This window comes from Varanus komodoensis, unplaced genomic scaffold, assembly GCF_004798865.1.
Source record: "Varanus komodoensis strain SLA01 unplaced genomic scaffold, ASM479886v1 scaffold2, whole genome shotgun sequence".
NCBI classification, from domain to species: Eukaryota; Metazoa; Chordata; class Lepidosauria; order Squamata; family Varanidae; genus Varanus; species Varanus komodoensis.
The window spans coordinates 41,333,019-41,360,050 of NW_025335568.1; the positions used below are offsets into that span (position 1 = coordinate 41,333,019).

Genomic DNA, 27,032 nt, shown 5'->3' on the forward strand with positions numbered 1-27,032 from the left:
TTGGGCAGCTACAGAAGCTTGATGCTGACATGGAAACCATTGATATAAATTTCTGCTCCGAAGGTGCCACTGAATTTCTTGGAGTGCCACTAATTTTTCTTTAAGTGCATGCTCCATATTGTTACTGCTCTCTTGACTTTTGCTTGTAGTCATCCATACTTACTTGATCTTAACAGAACATGTTCATGTGGAAGTGTGCCTGTCTGTACTGTCTTCCAAAATGCTTACATGGTGCTCTGTGACCATACATGGCATGGGACAGGTTGGCTTTGATCACACTAGACCGCCGACTGAGCTGTTTTTCAAGAGCTCATACACTTTTAATTCATTAAGTCTGCATGCAATCAGTGAGTATAATTATTTAGCTACTGTGTTTATATTTTAAATTATCCTATATTTATTTTGGCATGATATTAAAAACACAGTTGGAGAATATAAAGCAGTGAAGAAACATTGTGCTGCTTATATTAGAATATTTCCTTTCTTAATTGTGGTGTTTGCTTTCAGATCTCCAGCTTGACTATTCCTTATCAGATGAGTTCTGCAAGCATCATTTCTTGGTTGGACTGCTCCTCAGAGAGGTGGGAAATGCACTGCAAGAATTCAAAGACATCCGTCAAATTGCAATTAGTGTTTTGAAGAATTTGATGATAAAGCATTCCTTTGATGATAGATATGTTTCCAGGGTGAGTAGATTTCCAAAATGTTTGTTAAGTATTTTTTGTGTACTGGAACATACCTGTGTCAAGAATTTATAGAAGTTTCATAAAGGCAGTCTAATTACAGAGTTCTTGTGAAGGATGGCTGGGTCATGCCATGCCCTCACTCTACTGGATGGGTTGGTGTCCAGACCTCCAGTAGGCAGCCAGTACCCAGCCTACCCATCCCTCAGGATGTCCAGGTGGAGAGAAGCCTGGGCTTCTGAGCACTATGGGACTGACGCAGAAATGAAGGAGAGCAGGCAAAGCCCCTCAGCTGCTTTACTCCAACAAAGCCCAAATAACTGTACAGCCATAGGGCTTAGTCACTGGACAGAGCACTGAACCCTCCCAAAGAAAGGCACGCCAATGTGAAAACTAGGTTTATTTAAAAAGGGAAAGACCAAAGGACCAGAACAGTAATGAGGGCAGAGAAAGGGAGAGGCATAAGAGAAAGAGAATAAACACAAAATAACAAATACAAACCTAATTCCAAAGAATACACAGATCTAGAATGAAAAATAATAACTACTAGCAGAACTGTACATTACTAGGTTATGAGTCTCCCTGTTATATCCCGCGGTTTTACGGATGAGACCACAGACCAGTTGGAATTTTCGAGAGAAGAAGTTTTTATTACCTGCAGGGACCACACTCGTTGGAGTGCGGTCTCGAGCAGAAGGAGGGCACCGTTTTTATACTCTTTTACAACTATGCAGGTGCTTGAATAACAGCGAACAATGGGGGAACCCCACTGAGCTACATTTGCACATTTTGCACATTTCCCATGCTGAAGCAAGCAAGCGAGGGTACAAGGGCGTGACGTCTGCGGTTATGCTTGAGCGTAGCCTGCTTTGTTTTCATCCTTGCGTAGCGTGCACATTCGTTGGGGTTCTTGTTCATGTGAACAGGACACCCTGATCATGCTTTTTACCCGTGACGAGCCATGCCCTGGCTGCATGTCGCATTAAGAGTTTAAGTGACAATATCATCCTGCTTGCTTACACAGTTAAGAAAGCTAAGTTAAGAAATACTAAATATTTCAACAAACAGTGACTAATCCTAATGGAATATATTTGTGGGCTTCATTTAGTGTGAAAAGAAGAACCAACATCAAGTTATGGTGGATTTATGTCTGAATGGTAATGGAAGCATTGTGCTTTTCTGCAATGTAACCACAGCATCAAGTTATTTCAGATAACCAGATTATCAGACAGGACTAAACTTGCTCTAAAAAAATGCCTTTCCCAATTTACCCTAATAATAGAGAGCTGTTTGAAAGTTTAGATTGTGACTTTCCATGGGAATCTAGATTGGCTCAGGAAGCTTGGCTGCTATAGATACTGCTGACAAAATATTTCTTTACCTCTGCTTATTGTTGGAGCATTCATTTTCTTTCTATTTCACAACAGATAATTGAATTCCAATATTCTACACAAAAAGTTCATCCTTTTCTGCCTTTCCACTACATATAACCTCTTGGTAGAGCTGTGCTATAGCAGAATAGCTTAAATACGCAGAGAGAAACAATGCCATTTTCTTCATTCTAATATCTTATATCATACCATATCCAAAAACAAAATGTTCTGTCAGAGTAGAAGAAAATGAATATACACCTAGATATACAGCTACAGACATTTTATATTGCCAAGAAACAATCTCTTAGGTCAGGTTCACCTGTCTGTGGTGTGTAATATAATCATAACAATCCTTTGTAAAGCTCACAGAGGCATAGATTCTAACACAAAATACATTTGAAAACCTACTAAATTAGTGATTAGGCAGAGCAAAAGCATTTTAGACAGCTTGCTGGTCCTTTTCTACAGGCAGGTAAAAAAGGATGCTGTGATAGCTTGTCTGTTGCACCAGTTTTCCATACTCTGAATCATTTTTCAGTGCCTTTTCATACCCTTAAATATGTCCATCTTATTTTACAATAGTTATGTCCCATTGAGATACATTCCTAAGGATGCATTTTTATTCTTAAATTAACACTGTGTCCAAATATTAGTACCAAAACCTAGATCTCTTAGTAGAATCTATGGCTACACAATATGGCAGCAACATCACAAATGGATACTTTTTTCCATTGGGCTAGCAATCACTTAGTTATATAGTAAAGTTGTTCACTTACATTAACAAAACATTACGAGGGACGTTCAATATATTCCCAGTATCGGGTTGATTTGCTATTGATGTGGTTAATTTAATTATTTCATTAGCTAATGACACTATCTGAGGGTATACATGCAAAATTTCCAATAAGTGTGGTCGTTAGTTCCCTAGTAATCCTCAGTGAAAGATGACCATGATGACTGACATGACAGTGTTGAAGAAAATAGAGCACCGCGCTGTGATTAAGTTCCTTACAAAACAAGGAAAAAGTAAAAAAATCATTCACGAAGAGATGGTGGCCAGGACTCTGCACCTTCATTATCTACTGTTCAAAAGTGGTCAAGTGAATTTAAAAGGGGCAGAGAAAGCACTGAAGACGACCCTCGCTCGGGCGGGCCGGTTACTGCCACTACGAAAGAAAATGTGAAAAAAATTGAGAAACTTGTATTGGAAGTGCCTGAATAAAAATAAAAATGTTAGCAGATGACAAACCTACCCGTTGGTACCATATTTACTATTTTTCATGACCATCTTAACCTTTCCAAGGACTGTGCAAGATGGGTGCTGCGAATGCTCATGCTGCCTCAGAAACAAGTACGAGTCGAGTGCTGTAGGGAGTTTTTAGAGCTCTGTGGTGAAGATCCATCAAGTATTTTCGACCGGATTGTTACTGGAGATGAAACTTGGGTTCATCACCATGACCCTGAAAGTAAGCAGGAGTCCATGCAGTGGCATAAAAAACGGTGCTGTCCTTCCAAAGAAATTCAAAGTCACTGCATTGGCCAGAAAAATCATGGCCACAGTGTTTTGGGACTCAAAGGGAATTTTATTGATTGAGTTCACAAAAAAGGTGAAAGCATAAATGCAGCATGTTATGCAACCACTCTGCGCAATTTAAGAGAAGCAATTAATGAAAAAAGGTGGGGAAAACTGACCGCAGGTGTGTTGCTTCTTCACAACAACATGGCCGTTTACACAGTGTGTTTTGAAGGCTGCTGTGCAAGACTGTGGTTTCAAAGAAATAAACCACCCACCCTGTAGCCCAGACCTGCCCCCCAGTGACTACTACCTATTCCTGAATTTAAAAAAAGATCATCGTGGAAAGCGATTTTCCAACGATGAAGAGCTTAAGGCGGGAATTAACGCACATTTTTTAGAGAAGAAGGAAGGATATGTCTTACAGGGAATTGAAAAGTTAATTTGTAGATGTAATAAGTGTATTGAAGTTATGGGGGATTACATTGAAAAATAAAAATTATTTCAATTTATTATTCCTTTTTCTTCATGCTGATACCGAGAATACATTGAATGCCCCTCATATTAATGCTAGCACTGGGACACACCTAGATGCTACCTTTTGCTTTTTCCTCATGGGATTATCTTACCACATTCTTAATTTTATGCTTTTTTTATGGTTTTACTGGCATTGTAGATTTTCAGTTCTACACCCTTTGTTCTGGTATCTTCTTATATCGGCTTATTGAAAGATAATTATGCATTGTATCAGTTATACCCCAGCACTTTCTGGATCTACATGAAATGGATCAGAGAAAGGCCTGTTTTTATTCTTGCTGTACTAATGTTGTCCGTGTAACACTGGTTCTCAGAATTACAGCATTATCACATCAAGAGAGGCATCTTGACTAATGGGCTGTATAGAAATAAAAATAAATATTTTCATCTAGAACTTGCATAGAGGCATTGAATATTGAATTTCCTAAATAAATACCTGGACCAAGGCAGTCGAGATACGTGACCGCTACGACTTTATGTAAAATAAGGACTCTCAGTTTTAAACATCAAAACCTCCAGAGGAAATAGTAAATAATAGTAGCTAAACTGAATGAAGGGGCTATCCTATAGTCCCTGGAGAGCATCCCAAGGACCATAGGTTCCTTATGAAGTCCCCTTTCAGACTAACTCTGGGAACTGATCCCCCCAACCTCACAGCCACTGCCTGTGTTACCAGTTTACAAAAACATCCTTGGAGGACCTCAAAGAGGTATGGAAGGGAACATCGCAGTAGGCAGTGGGCAAAGCAAGAAGAGAGGCCATATTACAAAGGTTGCTCCAGACCCATGCATAGCCACATGCCCCCACTAGGCGGTCTTAGAAGCCCTAAAGGAAAACAGCCAAAAAGGAAAACAGAGAATCTAAAATTACTTCTTTTACTTCTCTCACCCTGGTGGTACCCACTAAGCAAGGTTTTGGATACTCATAAGTCTTAGAGAACAAGACTTTGGTCACAAGGGCACAAGCCATAACATTGCAGCCGTTGTATATCATTGGAGAGAAGGGCTGGTAAAGAAGTAGTGATACTCTCTGGGCAGTTATCATTTTGGGATGAAAATATTCTGTTTAAAATTGAGCTTTTGTGTATTCCCACTAATTGGTAAAGTCTTTTTTTTTTTTTGTACAGAGTCATCAAGCAAGAATAGCTACATTGTACCTTCCAACATTTGGCCTACTGATAGAAAATGCACATCGCATTGATGTCAAGGATATTTCACCTTTTCCTATTAATGCGTCTATCAGTGTAAGTAATATTTTTGTGGTTGAAACCTTAAAGCTGTCAGTACCAATATATAATACTTTTATAAAAGTAGTATAAAAAAGTTAAGCATAAAAGTTAAGCATATGAAACAGTATATTTTTTTTTTTAACAGAGTGCAAAAGATGAACCCATTAGTTTATCAGCTGCAAATCCACTGGTGACTCCACAAAAATCTGTGAATACCCTTGATAACAACCTCCACAAAGACTTGTTTGGTGCTATATCAGGCATTGGTAAACATTTTAAAATCTTTTTAACATTTCTTTATCAACTCAGCTGTGAGCATCCAAATAGATTTTTCTAAGTAATAAAAGCAGGAACTTTGCGTGCCAATTGTCTACTGGTGAAATTTTTGCATAGCTTTATGCCTATGTGCTATAGTGGATAGTGTTTGAATTTAGATCAGGGAGACCTGGGTTCAAATACGAATACAGATATAACTCTTGCTGTTACTGGCTCTTTTTCAGCCAAACTTATTTCACCAATTGATCATGAGGATAAATAAAAGGAGATAGTTGGAAAGGAAAGGCATCCCACAATTACCTCTTGCAAGGGTGCTTGAAACATATAAATGCTTTAACTTCCATAACTGGAAATGGAACAATATTTCTAAACAGTGTGACATCTCTCAATGATAAACCCGGCATCCAACTCTGCTGGTGGCATTAAATATGCATGCAACTTATCCAGTCCCACCACACATGCAATAGCCAGGTTTTTACCAGCTGATTGGTACATAATTAAGGGAAGGGTCTGCTCAAATCAGCAGAATATGGGCTGAATCTCAGTAAGGCTGGGTGGCACCTTGTTAACTGCAAGATGTCACTATTGAAAATGGCATCGTTGTGAGAAGATACAGCTGTATCCAGGTCTCCTCTCATTTTCTTTACTTGTTGAGATCATAATGCATCCCCTTTCTACTCTCTTTTTATTCAGCGTCCCCATATACTTCTTCTACAACTAATGTTAATTATGTGAGAAATGCAGATTCAAGAGGTTCTCTTATAAGTACAGATTCAGGAAACAGTCTTCAGGAAAGGCATAGTGAAAAGAGCAATTCGCTTGACAAGGTATGAACACTTTTACACATTTGTGCCTGTAACATAATATCCTACACATACTTGTCATTTAACCAGTAAGAGCTACAGATTGCTGATGGTATTGAAGGAAAACAGCCACATGTTTTAGTTTCATCTATTATATGGATCTGGCTGCTGATTATACTGCCTGTCTCTTCTACTAAACTAAATAAAATATTGATTTTTTGTTCTCTTTGTTTGTTTTTTGGAAAAGGACAGGTATAGTTTTGAGATAGCATTTGGCTAGAGAAAAAAAACACTGCTATTTCAGTATATTGGAGGGTAATAAAATGTGTTTAATGTGTATTAAATATCAACTTATTTTTGGTCTTAATTCCGACTACATAAATTTCCTTATTATAAGAAAACTGTTTTTAGAAAGTAGCAGTATAGTGTTGTTGTCGTTCATTGTGAAGTCGTGTCCGACCCATCGTGACCCCATGGACAACATTTCTCCAGGCCTTCCTGTCCTCCATCATCCCCCAGAGTCCACTTAAGCTCATGTCGGCTGCTTCAGTGACTCCATCTAGCCACCTCATTCTCTGCCATCCCCTTCTTCTTTTGCCTTCAATTGTTCCCAGCATTATGGTCTTCTCCAGTGTAGTAACCACCCTTAAAATGTCATTAAGGATAATCTCTAAGAGAGCAACCCTATGGTTGTTAGGCAAAATGGGTTAGGAAGCTCCCAACAGTACTCTGTCCTTGGAATGAGGGAATGAAAAACCTCAGATGCCTTCCTCTTATAGCCAACATGAAAATACTTGACTGTTGCTTCTGCAAAGTCGGAAAATCTCAGGAGGAGGAAAGGGAGCATTCAGGTGAGTAGGAAGAGAACCGAGAGGCTGCAATGGGAGTTCCTGAACTTCCTTCAGCCTCCTTTCTCTCCTCCTTTGAAATAGCCTTGCTAGGTAGGAGATCAGAGAATGTAGAGACAGAAATTACCCCCCGTTCCCTTCCTTTACTGCCAACTTCAGCCCAGCAAGGTGTAGGAATCTTGGAGCTTCTGAGTGGCAAGGGTGTAGTCCATACACCTGCATCTAAAGTTCACTGGCATAAAAAATTGTGTTTCTCTATGGTTTGTGTAAATCTGCTAATGAAGCATCTTTGAGGTGCAGTTAATTGGTGGTCATTTGCATTTACCTTTTATATAGCACATGTTTAGCATTTAAAGGATTAATGCAACATGCTTTAGTGTTTTGTCCTTGACCATAATGTACCTTCTTGTGGCAGAAGGAGAAGCTCCTCAGAAGGCATTCTGCTCATTTATTATGTACTACTGGAGAGGAAGAAGAACACTACTGGTCTTCAAAGAAAAAATGTGTTACAGTGGACTTTTCACTACTGACAGTTTCATCTTTACCAGGGAGAAATGTCCACGCCGTGGCATCTCCTCCATTACAAAGAGTATTTGTTCATTGTGGTTTGTTTGATTACATTTCTGAATGCAGTGTGCGCTGACAGTTTTGCTTAACCATTAAAGCAACTTGAATTGGAGAACTAGCTGAAGTAAAAGTATCATGACATGGCATGCTGAAATGTAAAGAAACATCAAATTTGACTGATCTTAAGCTATTTTACATATGCTAAATAGCAGAACTGTCATCTTGTTTTCCTTCATAATTAATTTGCAGTGTGGAGAAATTGTCAGTAGTTCTATGATTTGCAAACTTTCTCTATCCTTTTTGAAAATCAGAGCTTAGGCTATGTTGACTTCTTGGTGATTATGTTGATTTCTTGACATTTAATTTACTTTTGAGATAGCCTTGCTTTTCCTTTCAGCCTTCCTATGGGCTAATAGGATTTGTATATCATACGTGGTGATGGGTTTCCAGTCAAGTTCTACATTGTGATTGGCTTGATAGAGGTAGGGCTTTTTCCAGTAGTATATATGGAAGACCAAATATGACATGGTTTCACTCCATAAAGAAAATCACAGCCTTGAGTTGAGTGGGACTGTTATGGACAGGACATTATGGAAGGCTTTCATTCAGGAGATTTCTGTAAGTCAGAAACAACTTGATGGTACTTAACAATAAGAAAGTAAGGAACAACAAAGAAATGGCAGTAACAGGACCTGATACATCTAAATTCAGTTGATAGACTGCTGCAAGCATGACAGTCAATTTTACCCCTAAGGAAAAAGACATTGCAGTGATGGGGCATAGCATTTTCTTGAAGGGAGGCTAAGAAAAGCATATATCATTTAAGCATATATGAACATTTTCTTCCAAATTACCTTTGGCTTTTGTGTGATACTGTTTCCTGTGTGTCAGATAAACATTCTCTATAAGATATATGATCACACATGCTTAGCTGGTATTTTGAACCTTCCTTATTGTAACAACATGAGTCTAGTCTCATGCATTATTTCAGTCACAATTGCACATTCTTTGAATATTTATTGTTCAAATATTTACTACTGCATTTCAATCTGTCAGCCTTCTCTAATTTCCCGATTGCTTTGAGCTGTACACATGTGTGTACCTATTTCTAAAGTGGCGCCTTTACATCTAGTATGGGGAACTTGTAAACATTGAATTATAACTCCCATCATCCCTGACCATTCTTGATACTGGCATGTACTTGTGTGGCACAGAAGGAACGAAAGAAAATTCAAAGAATGGGATAGGCTGCATAGTTTCAGAAAACATATTTCTTAAAGACAAGCCTGGGTCTTTCTGTGTGTGCAAACACAAATCACAACAAATGAATGTGGATCGGTGTATGGGGTGGCTCCAGTCTCTCCTGCTTCTGACATATGGCCCCTAAAGGGATGCTTAAATAGTTCAAACTTGTCCTGTAAAGAGATGAATTTCCCTACATCACCCATTCAATATTTTTTCAGGAGGCTTGAAAGAGGGAGCCATGGAATATGTGCAAAAACTGAATTGGATCTGAGTAAGAGAGTCTAAATTTAGTTGTGTATGCTGGCATGTCTTAGTAACTATATTGTCCACATGCGAGTGTTGGTGTATATTCATGTCCCCATTTTGAGATAATGGGCTACATGCATTTGGATCTTTCTGTTAGTCTCTTATCCAAATATATTCCTGTCTTACTTTTCAGAACCAGCAGGGTTGTCCTTTGGGAAGTTCTGTAGTTCGATGTGACAAACTTGATCAAGCTGAGATCAGGAGTCTACTAATGTGTTTTCTTCACATTTTAAAAAGCATGTCTGATGGTAAACAGAAACTTTTCTTTTTACTTAGTTCTGAAGATATTTTTGTACTGGATCTTGATCTTTCAAAACTTATTACTTCAGTAGCTATTCTATTAACTTCATTAACTATTTTATGAACTTGTACGTTGCAGATGCACTTTTCACATATTGGAACAAGGCCTCAACTTCAGAACTTATGGATTTTTTCACAATTGCAGAGTGAGTTGATGTAATGATTCTAATATACTGTACAAGTATAAGTTTTAAAGCCCAAGGTAAGTATTGTGTATAATATCATACCTCTGAATAGTGAGACTGCAGGACAGGACAGAATTTATCCAAGGCATTTCTTATACTGTAGAAATTCCTCAGTTATGGCCTGTGGTGAAGTTTTTGTTCACTTTGGCTGTTAATGTCTTTATTTCAGTGGGGTGATTTTGCTGTCTGAGCTTACTTCGTTCACTGTTTTCAATTTGCTGCAATGTTATTTTTTCTTATACATTAACTTGGAGGACCTGTTCAGGTTGAAAAGTGGGATATTTCATATATAAAGTAACACCAGCAGTTCCAGCCATTATCACACTGGGGCTTCACTGTGCATGAGAGATAAGGCAAACGCAAATAACTTGGCCTGCAAAAAGTTGGCAACTGCAACATAGCAGTTATCATATAGAAGATACATGGTTTTTTATGCAGTGGAAAAAGACCATTAAAAGCATAGACAATTATTAAAGTTAATTATTTGATGAGATTGTACCTGCTTATATCTGTGCTTTATGAATTGTTATGAGCACTCCAGAGAGCTTAAGCTATTGGACAGAATAGAAATAATTATTTGAAACTGCAACAATTATTACTATGTTCTTTGCAGAGTGTGTTTACATCAGTTCCAGTACATGGGGAAACGATATATAGCCAGGTACTGTGTATGATCTAACAGTGTGATTTTATTGCAGCAGAAAAGATTTTTATTTTATTTTATTATTTATTTCATTTCATTTTATTGTTACTGAATTATGTACATATAAGTCTCAAAGGGATGTCCACTGAATAGACGGTAAGTAATTGGATTTAGCAGCCCCTAACACATGTTAACTGTGGTTCCTTACTGTAGTTCTGTTTTGATTTTGAAACCTCACTTCAACTTTTTACACAGCATAGAATTTTATGTTCCTTATTCAAACTCTAAATGTTACATACAGTTGTGAGCAAACTGTATGCGGCTAATTAAGAAAACCGCTCTCAGAACCATGCATGGCACCTAAATGACTGTTAACTGTACATTATTCCTGTTTCCCTGGATGCTCCCGATCACACTGAGCAAAGCATGATTCTGCCACATGCACCTTTTCATCCCATTCTCTTCTTAATTCTAGTACTGCCTTGTAGTGGCAATTTACTGGAGTTGTTGCAGTATTTAATGCTAAAAGGAGCATCTGCAACTTCTTTTCACTTAAGCCTGTTATCTGCAAGCACTTACCTACCAGTTCCTGAATAAATGATGTATTCCAAACACAAATAGAGGAAATCACAATTCTCATACTCTGTAGAAATGCAATATGTGTTGTTGGTTTTGTTTTAACTCTGCCCAGAGAATTACTTAGAAGCATTCTAACCTGGATATTTGTTAATTCTGCCTTCCACATTTTACAATGAAAACATCATGAAAGAAGGCACAGAAAAAGCAAAATTTAGAAGACCAATGCTGTTCTATGAGCCGAGTTAAATATGCCTTCTAAAATAGTTGAAACAGTTGTATTTCTATATATTACCTATCTCTCTGTGCTGATCCCAAGAGAAAATAGCTGTTTTGGTCCCATGAGCCCTAGATTTCTTTCATTACATATCAGCCCAGTTCTTGCAAAACAACTAAGTTGGTAAATCCATTTCTGGGTTTAGACTGTATCATGGGTTTTCTATCAAAACAATGAGTAAAATAACTGCACATAACATTACAGACGTTGGTTTGCAGCTGTTTTCTTAACATTCTGACTTCTGTCATCTGTGTCCTCACCAACAATCTGAAAGTGGTTCATACTAGACATAATTTTGCCTTTAAGAATATCTTTGGTGTAAATTAATTCTTACGAATTTAATATGAAAACAGTGTGTTTGTATTGATGATTCTCAAGGTGGTGGGGGAGATGCCCTCATTTCTTTGTTGCATGCTCTTAATTTATTCATGATATTTTAAAAAAGCATTTCAATTTAATGCATATTGTAATTGTAAAAATATTTCCTTGAGCTTTAGCTGTAATTCTTGTATTTGTATTGTTGACATGCAAAAAGAAAAAATGTACAATATCACTTGATTAATTTGTTAATATAATAGGCTGTTCCGCTAGGAATATAATCATTGGTTGTGCTGCATGTAAAAGAACGGAAAACTATGCACGTGCCTGATGTTCATGGGTTTGTTGAAGAGATTCACAAAGAAATATTAACTTGCCACACTGAGATGCACCAAAGGAATGTGTTCGCAAAAACGTGCATGCAATCTCTACACACCCTATAGTTGAGGAAGCAGGGATGTGTGTAATTCTGGTATTGGTTTTCATTTCTTGTCAGCTCTGGTGGTGGTACACACTAGGAGGTTAGTCTGTACTGATTGCTAATGCAGATCACTTTTCTATTTCCTTCACTTGATTGCTGGCAAGTTTAACAAAGTATATGGCTCTACTCCCTTCCTGTCCTGGTAAGATATAGGTTATTAGTATCTCTGCATGTGCTTACTAAAGATTCCCTGACTCCCCTTTAACTTTCTTTCAAAAATTCATGTAACATATGAGCTGCTTTTACATTCTAACTTCATTATAATTTTTATACAAATAGCACATCTGCTCTGAACAAAATACTGCTTGCCGTGTACTACTGCTTTCAAACATGTTAGAAGCTTTTGAATTGCCCTGATGCTTGTTGGAATGCAGCCTATTTTCTACTTAATATAAATTAACCAAAGTTCAGTCGTCAAGTGGTCTCCTTGACCAGTGTTTGTCCTCTGGATTATCACTATCACTGGTATCTCCAGTCCATTCAGTTGTAAATACAGTTCATTCCAGTTTGAAAATAAATTATATGGACCACTTTCTCTATGAAGTGTGGGCCATAGATAATTACCCTAGCTGGCTAGATAATGTCACCAGGATGTTAACTACAGCAGATCATAGGCCGCATTTTATGTTCATCTTCTAGTAAACTTTTGCTTGAACTGCTTAACTAACTCTCCCCCTCTCTGCGGCAATGCAACATGTCTAACTTTTGCTTCTGTCCCATTTCACCCATCTTGCAGGAACCAGGAGGGGTTGGGACCCATAGTTCATGATCGAAAATCTCAGACATTGCCTGTTTCCCGTAACAGAACAGGGATGATGCATGCCAGATTACAGCAACTGAGCAGCCTGGATAACTCTCTCACATTTAGTCACAGTAAGTTCCATGGCATCATAACAGCTGAAATGTCAGCTAGTACCACGACACCAGAGACAGGTTGAAACCCACACCAGAGCATGACATGGACTGTATTTTTCTGGGTGACAAATAAATTCTGCTCACTGCTAAGCTGTAATACCAAATGACACAATATGGAACATGGTTAACGAAAGCATTTTTACACATGATAATTGAAATATTGTACCCATGGTATTTGGTGGATTTCAGAATTATGCATTTCTAGTCTGTGGTGTACTTCTTGGAAATATTTGGCTTTCAACAGCCATTGGGAACTATTTAAATGGACTACACTTTCCAGAATGTTTTGAAAATTGTGAAATGTGCTTTCTTGATCATGTGACCATGTTCTGGCATAAAGTTTAAGAGAAAATATTTTGAAGTAGTGTAAACGTTCAGTAAAATATGTAAAGTCCATGGTTTCGTTTGGATGGAAAGAAGCACCCAGTAATGAAGTGACTTTTTCTGTGTTTTCAGTGTAAGAAAAATATCAAGTTTGCTTGGAATTTCTGTAGACAATGGTAAGACATTGAGGTTGAAGTGAGCCTCTGGAATTGCTTGAAATGAAAAACTAGTTTTAAATTATCTGTAGAAATATGTATGCAATATCAATAATATAACTCAACAAACTATTTTTTAAGTTTGTGAAGCTTTAAAAGTCATGAACAGTAAGCATACTGAATTTATAAAAAGCATAGTTACTTCACATGCTGCATATTAACCGCAATCACATGTGGTTAATTTTTCCTGTATTTCCATGCAGTAAAATTCTCCTTTAATTTAGCAGAATTAGTTTGCCAAATAACTTAACATGTATTTACAAATTCTCAAGCTGAGCAAGGCTTTTGTTTGGTGGGAGGTTTAGCCACCTTTTTCCAATTTTGTCCATGGAGCTTTTCTTTCTCCTGCCACCATAGGAACAAATATCCATTAATTTCCATGGGAGAGCTTCTAGGGTAAAATTGGAGGATGGGAATTGAAGCCTGACACCATTGGGTCTTTCATATCAGTGCTGTCTGGAGCAACACTAGTGTCTCTCCTTGGTGAGGCGCTAGGAGAAGAGACTTGTTAATCAAGCAGCAGAAAAAGAATCAAATCTCCTTTAAACATCTGATTTATCCCCTCCACCCAGACTTTAAGATATCTGACAGAGAAAGGCATGATTCTCTTCTGCATTGAGAATTCTCTAGTTCGGCTGTCCTTAAAATCATCACATATCCTTACCATACATTTGATATACAGTATAATGAATAAACATAAAGGCAGCAGCTTCCAGATGCTCTAGTTCAAATGCAGTTACTTGAGAGGTTAAACCTGAAACAGCTAAATTTTATTTAATTCCTTTCAGCTAACTTTTTCAGCTGACAATTTAATGCTTTGCATTTCTTTGTATAATTTTGGATAAACTACATGGTTTCTAGTGAACTGCAAATTCTGATTTAAAAACTCATCTAAACGTTTCAGGTTGGAATTTTAATAAACATATTCTAATTTTTTGAGAATTTTCTCATGTTTTCTTGTTGCCATTGAATGTGATGTAAATATGAAATGTAATGTAATGTAAGTGTTAGTGTTAATGTAAGTATGAAAATTAGTAAGCTTGTAATATAATACAATTTTTGTTTTATTTCTGTGGAACATAAATATCATAAATTTATGATGCAGTTAGTCCCAGGGTCACAAACAACCAGGTTACAAAAAACCTGTACGTACAAATGTGCAGACTGCCATAAACCCTTTATGAATGTTTCTGGAGAAAAGCCATTAATATCTCTAGGGAATTATGTGATGTATTTGGCGATATGTCATCAGTGGCTACATAGTTCTCTAGAGATACTCACAGTTCTTTGCTAGAGAGAGATTCGCTGGAGATTTTCATGGCATTTTCCTAGAGATAGTTGTGTCTGTCTCAGGAATGTTCTAAACTGTTTTGAGACCTGTTTCTTTTATTTCTTTTTTACAATACAATGTAGATTTTACTACACACATAGATACAGATTATTTCTTTTCATAGTTACCTTATTATTACTATATTATAATCTTTATTACATTGCTGCATTGTGTTTAAGATGTTTTAGTGAATATGGAAGTGTTTCTCAAGTGTTTTATATTCATAGAAATATATACATAAACCAAGATAAACTTTTGACCTTCTCCTGCCAATCTACTTACATACAAATTCAACTTGAGGATGTTCTCAGGAACAGAACTTTTCCCTAACCTGAGAACTACCTGTATTTTATGGTACCTTATGATATTAACATTTACGATAAATTTTACGGAAGATTAAAAACCCAAATATAAGCAATTCAGCATTGTTCTTTCCTGTTGTTTTAAGTTGTGCATATTGCAACCTGGTGATCAAGGAATATAGCAGTCCTTTCCAAAATGTTGATCTAGCATTTTTATGGATTTTCATTAAAATTGGTTTTAATTTGTTAAACCCTAAAACTCCCCTTTTTTAAAGATAGCCAAAGGACAAAATACCTTTGTTATAGTGCACTTATTCAAATCTTGAAGACTTAGAAACATAAGAAGAGACATGCTGGATCAGATCTATGGTCCATCTAGTCCAGCATGCTGTTCACACAGTGGCAAACCAGCTGCTCCCAGGTTCCCACAAGTGAGGTGTTACTGCAACAGCATCCTCCCACACATTTTGTCCACTAACTGAGGTACACAGTCATTATAGCCACTGATATTAATCTTAATTCTTGCCACTCTTGAACACCAAAATCCAGAGGACTATGTTGGCCCAATTTTTTAGGTTTTCTACTCACCACAGAACCCCCAAAATTATTATTTAGAAAAATCATTCCTTAGCATTTCAAAAAGAGTGCAGAGGTTCTCCAAACTTCTTAAGCAGGGAGATGGCACACTACATGCAGGTTGGTTCCGTTCCATGAGTGCAAATCACTTTGATTCCAGCAAGGAGCAGCCCGATTTCCTTCTCTAGCTGTGATCCCCATGTTACATCAGAAGCTAGAGGGTCCCTTAGAATGTCTTTTGGGAAGGGAGAATATTGGGACTGCAGTGGGGAGGAGTAGGAGGGGAAAGCCTATTCCAGAAGTAGAATTCTGTTTGTGACTTATTTCCCCCTTTTAAAAGTTTCCCTTTTTGAATTTAATGAGCAATTAAGCAATTATGTAGGAGCACTTTCAGCAAAGAATAGCTATGAGGATCCCTACTACCCCACGCAAACACTCCACAGCATCTCTGCCTAAGCAGTGTATTGTTTTAAAAAACCTTTTAACACCCCATTTTCCAAAGGAGCCATAGTTTTCTTCAGTTTGGTAGGCTTGGAGCCATATTTCATAGTCTATCAAGATTTCATTGCTACTTCAGCACTCTTTCAATTGTAGTTTTCTCTGTTCCTTCATCTAATAAAGGATCACCCTTTCAGGAATGTAGTTTGATTCATTTTTTTCATATTTCTAGAAAAAATGCTGAGTTTGAATTACACTTAGCATCTTCATATCTGGAAATGTTTTCTTCAAAGCAATTGTATTGATTAAACTTCATATAATTATTTTCAATAGCTTTTTATTGTTCCAGTTCACTGGTATACAAGGAGAAAGCCTCGGAAATAAAAGCTAAATTTTACCAGAATTAGGTCACTAATAAAGGAAAATTAAGTCCTGAGTATTAATTGGCTCCAGTTTCCAAGATACAGCTTCAGATCAAAATTGCATCAAAATAATTCAAAATTTGGGGGGGGTGTAATTATGCTCCATAACTTTTTTGCAAAATATGATATAGCAATGAGAATGGTGCCACAGCAATCATTATACATTTATCTTTTTATTGATACCACTAACATAACCTTTCATTCATTTATTGGTTTTTCATGTAATATTTTCATGCTCTAACATCAGCTTAAATGACAAGATTCCATTTTTATTTGGTCTCTACACTGTGCTTTTTGGCTTTTCTCTTCTGAACTGTGGTAGGATCATCCCTGGAGAGATTCCAGCAGTAATCTGCAAGTATGGACAGACTCCATTTCCCTTGGTATCTTTTCTCCATGCCTATGATATCCTGGCAGAATCTCTCCCCATGCTCATCACTCACTGCCCCACAGTTCAAAGGGAAATAGTCTAAATGTGAGTGTAAGAAGTGAATTTTCAGTGACATGTTTGCACCAAGTGCTTTATAAGACCTAAGAAATTTTCCACATGTTTTTCATAGTCATCTGCCTTGCTGTTCCTGACAAACTCTATTGCCATGGACTTGAAGGCTCCCCATGCCTTCTTTTCCTTGCCATGTAAAAGACGATCAAACTTGTCATCCAGAGAAGTTCTCGAATCTGTGAACCAACAAAGATGCCTTCATTGATTTTGGCTTCACTAAGTCTTGGAGACTTTTCATAGAGATATTGGAAACCTAGTTTTTTTTTTTTTTTTTTTTGTTCATCACCTTTGCAAAGTTTTTCATCAGCCTCACCTTTATATGCAATGGTGGTAACAAAATTTTCTGAATCAACAAGAGCTGAATTTTGAACATTTTTCTTTCCTGGCTCCCAGGATGTCATGATGGCCAGTCTTTCTTCACATAATGAGAATCTCTGGCTCGACTGTCCCATTCACAGAGGAAACAGCTGTACTTCATGTATCCACCCTGCAGGCCAAGCAACATGGCAACAACTTTCAAATCACCACAGAGCTGCCAGTGATGTTCCTCATACACCTCAGCAGCTGTTTCATGTTTTTGTATTTTTCTTTCATGTGGAGTGCATGCCCGACAGGAACAGATGGCTAAACATTGCCAATGTGCGATAAAACAGCTTTTAAACTCATTTTAGATGAATCTATGAACAATCTCCATTCATCTGGGTTGTGGGTAATGTGAAGGGCTGTCATTAAGTCATCGGTATCATTGCAATAAACCAAATCACCATCCACTAAGAAATACTGAACCAGATCTTTTTGACAATCATGGAAAATTGAGATCCTGACATCACACTGCAAGAGGTTCAACTATTGTAATCTGGAGCCCAGTAGCTTTGCCTTACTTTTAGGCAATTCCAAATCCCTGACCAGGTCATTTAGTTCATTCTGTGAAATTAGATGTGGTTCAGGAGGAGCATATGGTGGGCTCAAGTTTGAGTCTGCTGACATCAACCACTCCAGATCACCTGCATCCTGCTCATTGTCTTTATCATCATCTGAGTCTAGAGAGTAGTATTCTGGTGGATCTGGAATTGACAAGTCCTCACCATTTTGGTGCAGGACACAGTGTGGAGGGAATGTTTGGATATTCCACAGTCCACTTCTTCTTTCTTGAGATCCATTTTGCAACTGGGGGAACCATGCAAAAATAGCAGTCGCTACTATGATTGGTGGGTTCCCTCCACACCATTTGGACTGTGAAAGGCATGAACTTTATCTTCTTGTTTAGCCAATGATGCAGATAAGTTGCACATTTAATGCAACTATAATGAGGGCCCCAGCTCTTGTCCTGATTCCCTATTTTGCATCCAAAATATAGGTGGTGTGCCTTTTTTACCATTGTGGTCATACTCCACTTTTGAGATGCAACTGTAACCTCACCACAAATGTAGCAGAAGTTATCTGCATTGTTTACACAGTTTGGCTTCTGAGGAAAAATATCATGCAGCTGTTCCTTGGAAATGTTAGGCAATGACACTTTCACAAGCCACCAGATATAACTGTATGATGCGTAGATCTGACCAAGACAAATGTACCTTGCAGTAAAAGAACAATAAATTTCAGTTAGGTAATAATCTTTAGTCTCAAGGTGAAGATCAATATGTACACTTTCATGTGGTACCATTTTCACTGTTCCTCTGTACTTTGTCGAGAAGTTACGAGGCATTGTGATCATCAGACACTTCCCTCCCTTGTAGGCAAATATACTCACCTGTATTATTGTGAAATATCTGGAAAACTTTAGCTAACCATCACCTGCTTTCTACGTCATCCAATCAAAATATGTAAGAATTAGCACATTTTATCTCGGAGGTTGATAATTTCCCACAATTTGTAGACCAGTGTTATACAAGAGAACTAAAAACATAGTTAACTGTATTAAGAATAAATAATATTCTTTGATTTGCACAGTTGATTTAACAAGTATAGGAGTGCAGTTGTTATAGGAGTTGTTATTGTTGGTGGTGGTGTTGCTGTTATGGGCCATCAACCCATCTCTGACTTATGGCAATTCTATGAAAGAAGGCCCTCCAAACTTTCCTTTCCATGTTGATCCCTACTTAGCTGTTCTAAATTCAAGGCTGTGTCTTCCTTCATGGAGTCAATCCATCTCTTATTTGGTTTTCCTCTTCTTCCACCTTCAAGTTTCCCAATCATGATTGCCTTCTCCAACGAGTCTTGCCCTCTCATAATTCAGGGTAGATAACCGAAAAAGTGTTAACTCTGCCAATATAAAAATCAACAATTGTTTGTGATCCCAATGTTTAAAAAAACAAACCCTGGATTGAGTAATGATTAGGCCTCTAGCACTCAGGGGTTAAAACGAATGTCTTGTAATATCTTGTGCCTCACCTTGTAATTTCCTAAACTGGGTGGGCTACATTAGGCAGCTGCAAAAATAACAGCTGCAAGATAAAAATGAAAGTAGTTCCATCAATGAAGCCAGTAAAGGAGGTTGCTCATTGTGTCTCTGCATGTTTCTCTGCTGTAGCTGTGTCTTCTGCCTCCAGTTTACCTCAAACATGATTGCAGCATTCAAAGACTACTGATGTAGAGATGCAGCAGCATGATATGCCCTTAGATAAGGTTATCTGTTGCCTCTCTGCATAAGTTTCTAGCCTTGCTGCCTTCCATTCAGCAGGCATGTCCTAGAATGTTTGTTTACACAGAAACCTGCAGACTCTTACACTTTCAAAGAACAACATATATTTCCAATTTTAATTAATAAAAATGCACCTTGAAGTTCAGGAAGCAGTAACTTAGGCAAAACTGAGTACTACTAAGAATTTTTGAAAGTATTCTGATGATTGATATAAATATATCATCTGTGTGTGTGTGTGTGTATCTGCCTGTAGATCACAATTCGGGATACAATTGGCATGCAAATACAGTATTCCAATATTTCCTTTCTATACTCTCAGCCTCTGGAAAACACTCATGTATCAGAAGCTTGCACATACGTGCAAGCATAAAAGTGCTATCTACTGGAATAGGGTTCTTTAAGGTCTATATCTGGAACTATAGCTTTTCTGTAAAATGCATAAGAATTTTAACTCTTCTACCATTTGATTGGCATTATTAGGTTTAAAGGGATCCATTTTCTGAACATCTGTACAAATATAGTAATAACTGCTTCAAATTTTCACAGGTTATGGCCATTCAGAAGCAGATGTCCTTCACCAGGCTTTACTTGAAGCCAACATTGCCACAGAAATTTGCCTTACAATTCTGGATACTTTATCTTTATTTACAATGGCATTTAAGGTATGTTTAGACAAGCATTGCTAGACTTTAGCATTGGTCTTATGCTTAAAATTGAGAAAATTATTAGATATACAGCGAAACAATTTGTATCTTCTCACACAGAGAAATATCCAGGCATACAAAGGCTTCTTTGTTGTTAATCTCAAATTCCATTTCCTATATTACATCTTGTGACATTTTGACTCCCTTTCCCCCAACCCAAATAACTAGTAAAATTCATGCTCCATATTCTGAACAGGGGCCAATGTTATTCTTAAGTAATATACCTGTTTCTCCAAAAATAAGACCTAACTGGAAAATAAGCCTTAGCATGATTTTTCAGGATGCTTGTAATATAAGCCCTACCCCCAAAATAAGCCTCAGTTAAGATCGTCAGCCAAACGGACACATTTAGTACATCAGTTGCAACACAATTTGGGGTTTGGAGAGTTATGATGTTGTTCCAGGAGAAGATGACATGACTGTATTTGAATAAATGAAGATTTTTGTACATGAATAAATGTAGAATTTGTACATGAATAAATGAATAAATGTAGATTGTTGCACATGCAAAAATAAGACATCACCTGAAAATAAGCCCTGGTATGTCTTTTGGAGCAAAAATTAATACCGGTCTTATTTTCAGGGAAACACGGTAGTAATGAAAATCTTACTGAACCCAATGTCATCTAACTGCTTGGAAAACTTATTAATTTTAAGAGGTTTGCCATGTGGTACTGAGGGTTATGAGCATGGTTACATTTCAGGGAACACAAGGCCAAATATCCCGTTGACACTCAGAAACAGTTGTACAGGTCAGGCCAGGCCATAATCCACCGACAATTTCCTATATGGTTATGGCTAAGAATTGTGGGGGTTGCTATTGAACCCATCTGGGGGCAACAAGTTGGGAAAGGTTGGTCTATAATGTAATGAGGTAATTCTGAGGCCTTAATGTAATCACATCTGTGGTTGTAGTTAAAATATAAATTCTCTTAATTTTAAGAATCAGTTACTGATGGATCATGGACACAATCCTCTGATGAAAAAGGTATTTGATGTGTACCTTTGCTTTCTGCAAAAAAATCAATCAGAAACAGCACTCAAAAATGTCTTCAGTGCTTTAAGATCATTAATTTTTAAGGTAAGTAATTTTAATTTTTTATTTCCTTCATTGTGCATGTCATGTTGTTGTTAGTTGATTGTGAGTGTAGATTGGTTAGTTGTTGTTTTGTAAATGTAAAGAGCCAGTTAAGTGCACACACCAAGGTGGGATGTTGAATCTCAGACAGCCAATTTCCATGTTCAGTCAGAGGATGCTTTGGAAGCTCCGCCAAATTTCAGAGACTACATTTCAAAAATTCACAAATGGCTATTGGAGCCCTGCTGTGTTTTTGAAGCTTGAGCTTGGGAACTAATTGAAGGATTCTTGATATCTTACTATTTGAGCTTGATCAAGGACTTGTCCCAAACAGTAGGCTGATCATCCACTTTAATAAGAGGGCCACTACACAAAGACCAGCTTCCATATTGCTTGTTGGATTGGGTGGGTCCCATTACATGGCAGGTCCCTACGTATTCCAAAGACAGAGTTGCATTTTTCACATCTGCCAGGCAGTGTTGTACAGGTAGTTCCAACTGTTTTACTAGAATTGTACAGTACCAAGCAGATCAGTTTTAAAGAGTGATGAAATCTAGGAGAGGGGAAAGAATAGAATCCAGATCGTATATTCTTGCCCATTTTAAAACAGGGGACAAGCCAAGTGAAAGTTTCATTCAGTATAGAAAACCGAGGCAAATGTCTGAAATATGTCCCAAAGGCCAATAAATACGGAATTTCTGCTTCTGCTTTAACTTCATTTGAGAGAACAATAAACTAAAGCAGCATGATCAGTTTGGTTGTCAATAGCCGTTTGCCTGGTCAATTTTAGGCAATGAGCCTATGAAGTTACAACTTCCCTTAGAGGCTGCAGATTTGTGGGATAGACAGGCTAAAACCCTAAAACACTTTTAGAGTAGTAATTATTACTCGTATGTGCTTATTTGCAAAGGATGATGTTAGGACCCACAAATACTAAAGAAGTGGCTATTTAGTTTCTTTACTTTTTTAAGTAATTCCATGTGCCTATTTTTAGGGATCCATTTAAACCAATTAAAATCCAGACTCATTTTTAATATGGATTTTAAAATAGGTAGAATACAGTTTTCATAGAAACCAGCTTTTACTCAAACCTGTATAATCATAGTGATTATTCTAGTATATTCCTATATAATGCTTCTTTGATTATTGAATATAATTATTCTTACATGTTGTTTCATTTCAACCAATTTCAAATACTTTATCAATCATTTGTGAATAGAGGCAGCTTGGAAACTTTCCAGGATCTAGCCAATATATTATATGATGTCATATAATCCAAAAATTGGTTGGTCGAGATATTTTTAAAATTATCCTATTTTAGCTTAAATTTCCTATTGCCAGAACTAAGGGGAGCAGTGCAGCCTTTTAGGAAAATAGTACAAAAGCCAGGAAAACACCAAGTAGCTTGTTGTCAGGAAATGTAGTGTAGCCACCAGGAAACTCTGGAAGGTTGGACTGGGACTCTTGGATTGGGCAAATTTGGCCCAGGGTTCTATACAATTTGGCCTTCTCATTCTACAAAACATGTGGAACTCTAAATTTATTATGTAATCCCATGTATCCAGTGTTTTTGTTTAAAGTAGTTTCACGATGTAGGGAAAAGATCTACCATGAAGTCTATTACATTTCTAGCATGTAAATCTGATTATGGAAAATACTTTATTGAGTTAAGTTGACATTAATAGCATTGAGGCATCAAGTTAATATTGTATTGAAACACAATATTGCAATATTTTAATCTTACAGACAGATTTAGAGAGTCAGGATATACAGTGGTACCTCAGCTCACAAACTTAATTCGTTTCACGGTTCTAGTCGCGACCCAAATTGGTTGCAAACCAAGTCAAATTTGTCCATAAGGTTCGATGTAAATAAGGTTAATCCATTCTGTAAATATTTTTATCACAAAAAATTCAAACAAAGTAACAAAGAACGACAAAGTAACAAAGTACAGTACAGTAGACAACACTAAACCAGGTGGGGAGAAGGTTATTGTTTGGAGGGAGAGACTGCGACTGCGATCTTGACTAGAGGAAGCCGCAACCAGGTGTCAGAGCAGGGAAGGTGGCCGCAATCGTGAATTTCTGTTCGTGACCTGATTTGGTCATGAACTGAAGCGTTCATGAGCCGAGGTACCACTGTAAATGTAATGTGTGAATGTAATAGACCAAATCTATTCAGAGACTGAAATTCCAAGATTATTTCCTATTAAATTTTTAATGTATTCTTTTGAACAAAAAATAAATTAGATAAAAACCTTCTTGACAGTTAATATTTCCAGTATAGTTTGTATTTAGGTGTACAGGAGCATCATGTTTCTTTTAGTAGGAAACTCCTTTTCACTCATATTCCCCTCTTGAATGTATTTTTCCATTTGCTAGTACAGTACTGAAATCAGTATCCCCCACCCTTTTTGCACCACTGTCTCAGGATTACATGACTTATTTCAGATATTCCAGGATTTAATCTTGTTTTGTGCTTATATTACTTTTGTAACAGTTGATATGAAGTTAATTCCTGTTTGCTCTTATACACATTTTGGATTGCATTTACACTGAAATAGTGTTCAATATACTCTAGTCCAGAAAGGAACTACAAGAACCATAATCGCCAGCTTACATGGGTCATCAAAGTTGTAGTTCAAAACCTCTAGAGGGCACCAGGTTAAAGAAGGCTGGTTTTGATGATGATTTCATTTTATCCTACCTTTTCAAGGGAATCTAGCCTATTACTGTGTAACAGAATAAATGTTTTTGTGTGTTCTACAGTTCCCTTCTACATTTTATGAAGGGAGAGCTGACATGTGTTCTGCATTGTGCTATGAAATTTTGAAGTGCTGTAACTCCAAACTGAGTTCAATCCGAACAGAAGCTTCACAGTTGCTCTATTTCTTGATGAAGAATAATTTTGATTACACGGGAAAGAGATCATTTGTAAGGACACACCTACAAGTTAGTATTGCTTTCTGTTATATTTGGTTCATGGGTTTTAAGATAAAATAGTGGCTTTTTCAGGTACTGCGTCTTAAAAGCATGTTGTGCCCATCCATTGTTTTAGAATAAATGTAGCAACATACAGATATCACACATAAGGATTTCAAGTTACATGTCTTAAAACTGCAATGCTGTTTCATCATGATTCTCTGCTTTCTACTGAAGCATATGTAAAGCTCAAATCCTTGTGCAGTAGGAAGGAAGGTGGACCCTGTCAGGATCATCACTAAGGAGAGGACACACAATTCCTAAATTTAAGGTCAAATATGTTTAGGAAATCAGGATGTGGCTTTTTTGTTTGTGAATCTTTTCTTGCTGGATTCCATTTGGAGAAATAGCCTACCCTCACCTCGCCCCATCCCTTTCTTTGCTCCCTTCCAAGTTGTATAAAGGTGATTTAAAGAAACTTAAAAACAATTCAACAAGTAAAATCAACAGTTATATGAGTGTTTTGATGTGTATAAGACAATACTCTAAAAACAAACAAAAAGACTATCAATGGCATAACCAGTTTTTATGTATTTTAAATTTAAACAATCATATATTCAAGCATTTTAAAAAATTCTTTAAAATTTATAGATTTAGAATTGTGAATGCATATAAACAGAATTTAAACTGTGAAACATTTCAATATAAAGCACAAACATCAATCCCAAATTAGGCTCATGTTACAGTATCATTTGAAAGCTAAGCCAGGGGTGCTCTGGAACAATACGAAACCACAGATAGGGAGCATGAATAAACGATCAGCACCTGTGAACAACATTAATAAATGTCATGGCTTGCTTTATCTGACCTTCTTCATTGTACATTTATACTTTTACACTATAAAAGAGCAGATGAACAAGCCATGATGTTCATTGATGCTGCTTGGCTGGCTGTAGAATACAGATGCTGATTGTTAATTTGACAGTGTTTCTGAATGGTCCAGGATTACCTCTCAAGTGGTACTGTAACATACTTTTATTTTGACTAAAACTGCTGTTTTATACCAAAATATTCCATATTTAAAAATCTATGTAAACATACAATCATATTTATAAATCCTAGTTTAAAAAAATCTTAACCTTTAAAATTTTAAAATGTTAAAATTGATGACATTGTTTATAAATTTTGAATTTAAAAGTGTTTTATTTTTTAAAAAAATAATTTATAAAATATATAAACTGAATGTGGTATTGGTGGTCATTCTGTTAAGTTTTGTCACAAGTAAAATTAAATACATACCAGCAATGCAGCATGACATTTACAAAATGCAAACCAAAGTAGCAGAAAAAATAACTTTTTTACCAATTTCTAATTACCAGTATGAAGTTCTTGATTAAGTATTAATTGTCTCTCTAAAGATGTTAGCTATTAATAAAAAAGAAAATGAATGAAACTTACTATGCAGAATGTATTTATTTAAAAATCCATGTTCTTAATTCTAATTTTATTGAGATGGTTCCGACATAACTCTTACTTAGAGCAGAAATGAATTGGATGTGAGTTAGGCTATATGAGAAACCTATAGTTCTTCATCGTGGCCTCTGTGTATCACACATTATGGGCGCTGCACCTGTGCAGTGCCTGTTGCTGGGAAGATTAAACAGCTTTAACAGTTTTGGTGGGAACTCTGCACCATCTTCCCCCAGTATAAAGGGGCAGAGTGCCCACCATTTCCCCAGTCTGCTTGCGACCACCATTCACTGTGCCTCAGGCTCTTTTCACTCTTGCTGTTCCGCTAGATCTGGTGAAGTAGCTCCCTCTTTGTTTTCATTCTGCTTTTCATGTATAGTTACTCTGTCCCAGTTCGCCCCGTTCCTATTACTCTCTGTCTTTTCTAACCCCCTCCCCTGATCCCTACCCTACCCCCTTTCAAAAATCTAAACAATATTTTTAAAAACCCTTCTTTAGTCTTTCTTCTCCCAGTTACATGCTCACTGTGTCCTCCTCTTCTGCTCTTGATGGTGCAGCAGGTGGCTTTTCGCAAGTGTTCCTAGCCTGGGGCTAAAATGTCCCTCACTGATCCGCACAACCTGTGCCTCCTCTGTCTTGGGGAAGGCCACAGGACTGATACGTGTGGCCATTGTCAGTCTTTCACAGGACAGGCACAAAAGAACTGTGAGAATAGGCTGCACAAGATGCTATGTGACCAAGCCCTGGTCGCCATGAAGCAGGTCTTGGCTGAGGCCAGCTTCTCTGCAGCTACGGGACCGTCTAAACCTCCATCTGCTAAACCATCTGACGGGGGTTCAGTTGCCAAGAATGGAAAGTGCTCCTCTAGCCCTCCTCCATGTAAGCACAAGGAGAAGAGGAAGCATATCAGTTCCGATGACTCCTCGAAGTCCAAATGATCCAAACAGGACAAACCTGATAAGCCCGAGAGTCAGCACAAGAAATATGACAAGCTGCTGCGCTCGGAGACGACCTCCATGCCGGTCCCGACCTCAA

The 27,032-nt window shown here is 37.4% G+C and overlaps 1 protein-coding gene across 19 annotated transcripts in view; it reads left to right on the top strand.

Moving 5' to 3' along the window:
• DOCK9 (dedicator of cytokinesis 9) overlaps positions 1-27,032 on the top strand; it is a 157,403-nt gene that overhangs the window by 101,045 nt on the left and 29,326 nt on the right. For 5 of the 19 annotated variants that reach the window (XM_044429166.1, XM_044429172.1, XM_044429170.1 and 2 more), the window contains 13 exons: positions 177-347; positions 508-686; positions 5,233-5,349; positions 5,480-5,600; positions 6,304-6,437; positions 7,677-7,850; positions 9,513-9,627; positions 9,759-9,825; positions 10,478-10,525; positions 12,896-13,032; positions 20,371-20,486; positions 21,472-21,609; positions 24,375-24,557. In XM_044429166.1, coding sequence (XP_044285101.1) covers positions 177-347; positions 508-686; positions 5,233-5,349; positions 5,480-5,600; positions 6,304-6,437; positions 7,677-7,850; positions 9,513-9,627; positions 9,759-9,825; positions 10,478-10,525; positions 12,896-13,032; positions 20,371-20,486; positions 21,472-21,609; positions 24,375-24,557 — 1,700 coding nt within the window. Of the gene's footprint in view, positions 1-176; positions 348-507; positions 687-5,232; positions 5,350-5,479; positions 5,601-6,303; positions 6,438-7,676; positions 7,851-9,512; positions 9,628-9,758; positions 9,826-10,477; positions 10,526-12,895; positions 13,033-13,530; positions 13,575-20,370; positions 20,487-21,471; positions 21,610-24,374; positions 24,558-27,032 lie in introns of all 19 variants that reach the window. The other 14 variants (XM_044429173.1, XM_044429174.1, XM_044429176.1 and 11 more) reach the window with 7 other exon arrangements.